We start from the raw sequence: 7291 nt of genomic DNA, 5'->3' as shown, positions 1-7291 counted from the left end.
CTCCCCTGCAGGCCTGGTCACTCCCAACTGCCCTCCCCTGCCAACCTGGTTGCCCCCAACTGCCCTCCCCTGCAGGCCCGATCACCCACAACTGCCCTCCCCTGCTGGTCATCTTGTGACCACATAGGGGCAGCCATCTTTTGACCACATGGGAGCGGCCATCTTTTATGTGAGGGCATGACAGTCAATTTGCATATTGCCTCTTTATTATATAGGGTATGTTTATATAAATGTGTTTTGTTTACATATACACAAATATTTTTACAAATGTAATGTGTAAGTACATACATATATATGTATATAAATATATAAACATATACATATATAAAATAGATAAACAAAATTTTATGTAAATATATTTTTAAATAGTATGTAATATTTTGTTTATATATTTATGTAATATTTTAGTGTTAAAATTGTACTTGAATATATAGCATTTTCTAATTCCTAGATTTTTAAAAATATGAATGAATGGCATTTCTTTCTTGGAGAATAATATTTTTCATCAGAAGTAATTTGGAAGTACTTTGTTGCAGACTTTTAAAATATTGGATCTGGGGCTGACACTGTCCTGGGCCCGATGAGTATCATTTTTTTGAGGTTCAGTTTTCTCATGATGATGGCCAAGTCATTGTTTGGTGTTGAAAGCTAGACAGTGAAACAGCAAAGCAAATGGTTTGCATGTCTGTGAGAAGTCACAAATATGGACAGCTCTGTTTGCTGCCCCTAAAGTCTAGTTCATGAACCTCAGCACAGTCGCTGAGGGGAACATATGATAGGAATTCAGTGTGAAGTGATGTTTCGAGGCTGTTCATTAAATTCAAGTAGAACCTCCAAACCTTTCACATTGAAGGCCAGGAGACTAGAGGTGAGCAGATAACTAGCTCAATAAGCCCTTGTCCCCACCCTCCTTGCAGCCATGGTTTCTTCTAGGGCTGCTTGGCTGAAAGACATCAAGGTCATGAACCATAACCCAAGTCTTTCCTGCTGGCTCATTGTGGGGAGCAGTGTGTTGATGTATTTTATCCTCTTGTTGTTTCTTCCCTATTTGCTGCCCTATTGTTCTGGTTGGGGTCTCACTCCTGCTACAAACTTTGAGATAGCATCTGTTTTAAGGATGCATTCTTTGATTGGGCCATTCAGTGAACAGACCCTCAATAGGTGTTGGCTGCTTGAGGACCCTCATTGATCTACTAACTATATCTCTACTCTTTTTTCAACGTTCACCTGGAAGATGTGCCTTCTGCAAGAGCACCTTGAATCTGTGCAAAAGGAATTCATCATTTTCAACAGGGAAAAGTAAGTCAGTAGCTCCTGTAAGAACAGTAGCCCAGCAAATGATAGTGTTTCAAGCCAGACTTTACCTACAAAACCTTAATATATTTTTAACATTTTTTTATTCTTTCTAATTACAAAAATGATAATAGAACATTTGGGAATTTATGGAACCTTTTTTATTTTTTGTAAGAAATTTCAAATATTGTAGTAGGTAAATGAGCTTCAAGTTTCTGTTGATGGGAAAGGCAGAGAAATCGGGACTTAAATATTTCAAATCTATGATGTTTTTAAGGTTTCCCTTTATAAATTGTTGGGCTTAATGCTATCATTTCAAAGGCTTAACTCTCTTTATTTTCAGTGAATAAACCCTCTTTCTTTTTCCCCCCTTTTAAGAGTAAAAAGGGACTTTAATAAAAGGCAAGCAAATCTAGCCTTCGAACAGACCAAAGACCCACAAGAAGAGAACAGCCAGAATAACAACCTGTAAGTCGTCAACATCTTCTTGGGACATTTCCTGCCACTCGGGCCAGCAAGTTCTGACTTCCACAGCAGGATGAGCCGACGTAGTTCCCTCCGCACACCTCACACACCTTAGAAAACGTGAATGCCTACTTTTGAGGGAGGCAGCACGAGACAATGAAGCGCTCCCTGGGCTCCTGGGAACTTGTTACACCACTAACAAACCATGTGACCATGAGCAAGTCACTTAACCACTTCCTCTGCTTCAGTTTATTCTTCTAAAATGAGAGGGCTCTACTAGATGAGCTCTCCTCTGCCTTTTTATTGAAACCACTGTTGTCCTACACAGCTTTTATTCTTATTTCTAAAGGACTATTTGGATGTAGATTTATTTTTCCACTCCTAGTTACACTGTGACAGATGGACAAATGAACATAGGTGGGTGATTGAGTCAGGTGTTTGGGGGCTGACTGAGTGAGGCTCTTCAGAGCTAGGAAACTTCAGAAGGAGGTCGCAATCCCCCAGCCTGATTGAATAGGAATAAGGAATCCAATCAGGAAGAAATGAGTGGGACTGGATTAAAGTGAAACAGACTTACCTGGGCCTCCCAGTGCTATGCCAAAGTCACACACCACATCAGCTTATCCCAGCTAGCAAGAGCCTGCTGTGCACATCTGTCCCAACACCCTGTACAGTGACATGAAGTTGGGAAGTTGAAATTGGTGATGATGAGGCATTTACACCATGGAAATTGGCCAATGTTGCCCTAACAGGTTTGGCTCAGTGGAGAGAGCGTTGGCCTGCAGACTCAAGGGTCCCAGGTTCGATTCCGGCCAAGGGCATGTACCTTGGTTGCGGGCACATACCCAGTAGGGGGTGTGCAGGAGGCAGCTGATCGATGTTTCTCTGTCGTCAATGTTTCTGACTCTCTATCCCTCTCCCTTCCTCTCTGTAGAAGGATCAATAAAATGTATTTTTTTAAAAAATAAATTGGCCAATGCTACAAATCAAGGCATTTCCCCCACCCACCCAGCCAGCAAGCCATTGTTAGATATTTTATTAGCACACCACTTGTCTTCTTCCAGTAATCACAATCCTTGAGAGCTCATGGTCCTCTTAAGATTATTAGAGCCCTACATCTGGAGGGATCAGGAAAGACTTGTCACATTGATAGCATGTCCACCTTGCAGTACAGTGGCGTATTTTACTTGGAAGTTATAGTCTCAGAATGTGCAGCGAATTTGAACAGTAAAATTTACCCTTGAAAATTCCCTGAAATTACCCATAATGTATGGTGAGTGTCTTGTCTTTGTGAAGCCAGGACAGTGAGCTGCCCGTCAACAATGAAAAAAGTCCCCATTTTTGGTTCATTTTGATTTTGCTGTTTACCTTTATTTTTGGCTGATATCAGATGAATCAAAACATTAAACAAATTACACATGCATTTATAGAGTAGAATTATACTAAGCACCGTGGATGTGTACATGTCAGTGAGGTTAGGGGTCATGGAACTAAAGGAAGGCCTTGTGCTCACTGAAGAATGGCAGGTAGGATCACCTAATTACTTAAAGTCTGATTGATGTCTCACTGTTTTCCTTTATATTTTCTTTATGTATTTGTAAATCGCCAAGTTAATTCACCTACATGAGATGTGCATGTAATGTATCTCCACTCTCCTGAAGATCTTTGCAGAGGAACTATTTTGGGCCACCTACAGATGCCACTGCCTAGGGAGTCAAGAAGTGAATAGTCTTGACAGGGGCCTGTTTTAACCTCTCCGCCACCCTTGTCCTTCTTTATGGAGAGTGTGGGCCTCACCAAGGTGGTGTTAAGCTGGCAATAGGGGAGACCAGACGGGTCCATTTGAGAAACCAGACGTGTGGACATAGGCAGAAGTCACAGCTGCGGCCACCTGCTACACCAGACTTTTCCAGGAGGGGTTTGCACTAGGGCATCTCGGCATGGGTAGAAGCCAGTGCTGAATTTTAACTCAGCGTTTATAGTAGTCTTCTCACTAAGCTGATAGGCCCAGCATTTCTGGCGGAGCTGTGAAACAGTGCCTACCTTCTTGAACAGTAACCATCTTTTTGTTAAGAATTAAAACCAGCTCTTTTGTTCTGTGTGTTGGATTCCTTTTCTCTACATTCTCCACACCGTGTCTATGCTATCTTGTTTTCCTCCGAACACTATAAATTCTAAGTGCTTGCCCTGACTCAATTTCACAAGGAGAGGGGTGGGTTGACAAGATGACCAGATTCGGCTCCAGGGGGTCAGGGGCCACCTGCACGTTTACCAACTTCCATCTTTTCATTTGTCTTGATTCAAGCCCCGATGTGCTTGGACTTACCCCCTAGTCACTGCTTCCTCCTCTTGCTATGACCCTGTATGCATCAACCCAAAGGGGAGACTTTGGGGAACACATAGCAAAGGGCAATGGGGTTGGTAGGATCTCCACTGGGATGAGAGCTCATCATTTGTACCATTTCAAGTCTGCACAATGGAAAATGGGATAGGAACCCAATGCAATCGCCATGCCTGTGCCTGAAGCACCTTGATGGGCGTTCAGGAACCAAGGATCCGCTGTGCAGAGAACACCACCTCGGAGAGGTGGCATGGATTTCCAGTCTTAATCAGGTTATAGCCCCGCAATGTGTTTCCAGCTAGAAAAGACAGAGCTTTGCATCCATCAGTGTAGATATCGACTAATTATAAATACCTTCCACTGTTATAGATGAGGACAAACCAGTTTTCCAAAAATTAAAGGATGCCTAAGTCCTTACCATGATTGCTACTTATTAAAATCAGATCTTTTGCTTTTTGCCATTATAAAAAAGCTGAAAGTTACTATCCTACATTGTGGAACATGTCTCATTTGGATTTGTGACAACCAGGGCTCAGGGCTAAGAATTTTAGAAAACAGTCACTATTGCATTTTTCTGTCTGGTATTCCTGGAATCCTTTCCTAACAGCTTCCTCCCTTATCTGTGTGGAGCATCTAGAATCTGAGCAGGTTTTGAAGACCAGAACCTCCTGCTTATAACACTCTAGCACTGCAGCTGGCCACCATCCTGGTGCATGCACAGTGACCTCTAGTGGATGGGCGGGGCATTGGAGCTCTGTGACCCAGGCCACAGCCCTAACTGGCAGTGAATACTCTGTTAATGGCTAACACACCTCCATGGCAGCACTAGCTTGGGCTGAGAGCAATGCTAGGGAAGGAATAGATGTCGAGCTGCACAGAGCATGGTTAAATTCATTTGGATAATTAATTAGTGGTTAGGCTTCTTCTGATAGGAAAATTTTAACCGGAAGTGACTAGACATTAGACCAGCGGTTCTCAACCTGTGGGTCGAGACCCCTTTGGGGGTTGAACGACCCTTTCACAGGGGTCGCCTAAATACATCCTGCATATCAGATATTTACATTACGATTCATAACAGTAGCAAAATTACAGTTATGAAGTAGCAACGAAAATAATTTTATGGTTGGGGGTCACCACAACATGAGGAACTGTATTAAAGGGTTGCGGCATTAGGAAGGTTGAGAACCACTGCATTAGACCATCGTAGGTTGTCTAGATTGAATGGACTGATAAATAACTACCGAGAAAGAATGGTACTACAGCTGGCGGGGTCAGTGTTGCTGCTTTGGGCTGACACAGTAACGCTAAAGCTTCAATTCTTCCAAAGCTGAATGAAAAGGCATGAGAAGCACAGCGGGTTTGTTTCAGCACCCAGTTATCCTTGCATAGTATCTACACAAAATCCTGTTTCCCAGGCCGCCTGCCTGTGATCACAGCTTCTGACAAGCTCCGCGTGTCTGTGTCTGATAGTAAATATGGCTGTGGAACCGCCAAACATCAGTTGTCTGTGCTGTTGTGAGCAGGCAGTCCTTGGATGGGAAACACACGGTTCTGTTCAGCTGGAGCATCCGTAATGTAACTGTGCCTGCGTGATTAAAATGTCTTCTGTATACAGTCAGCCACTGACCCTTCTTTGTCGGGTGTGTGTGTGTGTGTGTCTGTGTGTGTGTGTGGTGATGGTTTTCTCTAGAGGAAGGGTTGTGGTGCCCAACATCACCTGTTCTTACTTCCATTTCCTGATACGAGGAAAGTCCTTTCCCAGGCAAACTGGTGACAGAGATGATATTCTATAAACTACCGGATGTAACACAATTTAACCCCCATGTATGAAACCTAGAGACCTGGCCCCTCCAGCATTCACACCTTAGGGAACACAAGCCAGAATTCCAGATGTTGCCTTTCACCAGGACCATAATCCGTGAATAATAGCCTGAGCACCCTTCGCCAGCACGCTGCCTGCCTTCCCCTCAACATCTTTTTCGTGCTCCATTCCGTCCACCAAAGCAGCGGGTGGGTGTTTCAAGACCCGGACTCTGGGACGGGAAGGGAGTAGCCGCTCTGAACTCCTGCAGCTAGAAGCAACGTCAGCCTCAGGAGGAAATAGAGAGACCTTCACTACCTCTCAGACCCACATCTTAGCAGCCAGGCCAGCTGGTTCCCTGGGGTTTCCTGAAATAGAGAGGCTCCTGTGAGCCATGTGGGCTCTGAAATCCTGCGCGCTGGGTGCCCTGCTGCCCAGGCCACATTCAATCGTCTGTCCTGTTCTCAGCTGCCATTGGAGCGCAGGGCAGGATCTGGGCCTCTTCCGTTCTGAAGGGTGCCAGCCTTCAGGGACGTCATTTTTGCGGGTTGCTCTGGCCTTTCACCCCCCACTTCCTGTTCATGGTTAGTATTCCCTTTGTGATGGCTTGAGGGTCCCAGAGCTGATTCCCGAAAGTTCTTTGGAACCAGAGGGGTCCTGTTAGTCCTATTCAGTGTTCTCATTCCCCACCTGGTCAATGTGACTCCGCCTAGGATTCCTCCAGCCCGCAGGCGTGTGGAAGTTAGTCAATGTGCGAATTGCAAGGACATTTTTTAAAACATTGCTCCATCCCTTTTGGAGCCCTGTAACTTGAGTTCACTGTGAGCACTGACCGTGCCCTTTAACCCACGCTCGTCCTAAACAGAGCTCAGCTGCTGCCTGGTCAGGAGAGGGAGAGGTGTGTCCCCAATCCTGAGTTTGAGCCAGAAAATGGGACTATGGCCTAAAGCTTATTATTATTTATTTTAATCCTCATTCAAAGGTTTGTTTTTCTGATTTTAGAGAGAGGGAGGGGGGAGAAGGGAGAGAGAGAGAGAGAGAGAGAGAGAGGAGGCGAGATAGAAGGAGAGATAGAGAGAGATAAGAGAAACGTTGATCAGTTGCATCCTGTACATGCCCTCACTGGGGATCAAACCCACAACCTAGGTATGTGCCCTGACCAGAATTGAACTGGTTACCTTTCCGTGCATGGTATGATGCTCCAACTGGCAAGGGCTGGGTCAAAGCTTATTAATCATCAGACCTTGAACCTCAAGCTGAAATAACTCTTTATGTGTTCAGAGTAGCTTTTAGTATGGTTTCTGAGCTTCTATGCTCCTGTACTGACAGCATTGGTCTATCAAACCAAGAGGGGCTCCTCATACATAAAAGCAATTCACCGGAAATTAGCA

The 7291-nt window shown here is 44.5% G+C and overlaps 1 protein-coding gene across 1 annotated transcript in view; it reads left to right on the top strand.

Annotated features, from left to right (window-relative positions):
• STK32A (serine/threonine kinase 32A) overlaps positions 1-2362 on the top strand; it is a 92431-nt gene extending 90069 nt beyond the window's left edge. The window contains exons 12-13 of the mRNA XM_005877651.2: positions 1235-1299; positions 1672-2362. Coding sequence (XP_005877713.1) covers positions 1235-1299; positions 1672-1765 — 159 coding nt within the window. The 3' untranslated portion in view covers positions 1766-2362. The remainder of the gene's footprint in view (positions 1-1234; positions 1300-1671) is intronic.
• Positions 2363-7291: the final 4929 nt, after the last annotated feature.

Source organism: Myotis brandtii, unplaced genomic scaffold (genome assembly GCF_000412655.1).
Source record: "Myotis brandtii unplaced genomic scaffold, ASM41265v1 scaffold524, whole genome shotgun sequence".
In the NCBI taxonomy this organism is placed as follows: domain Eukaryota; kingdom Metazoa; phylum Chordata; class Mammalia; order Chiroptera; family Vespertilionidae; genus Myotis; species Myotis brandtii.
The sequence above is the reverse complement of the archived record's forward strand: the minus strand, read 5'-3'. Positions and strand labels throughout refer to the sequence as shown.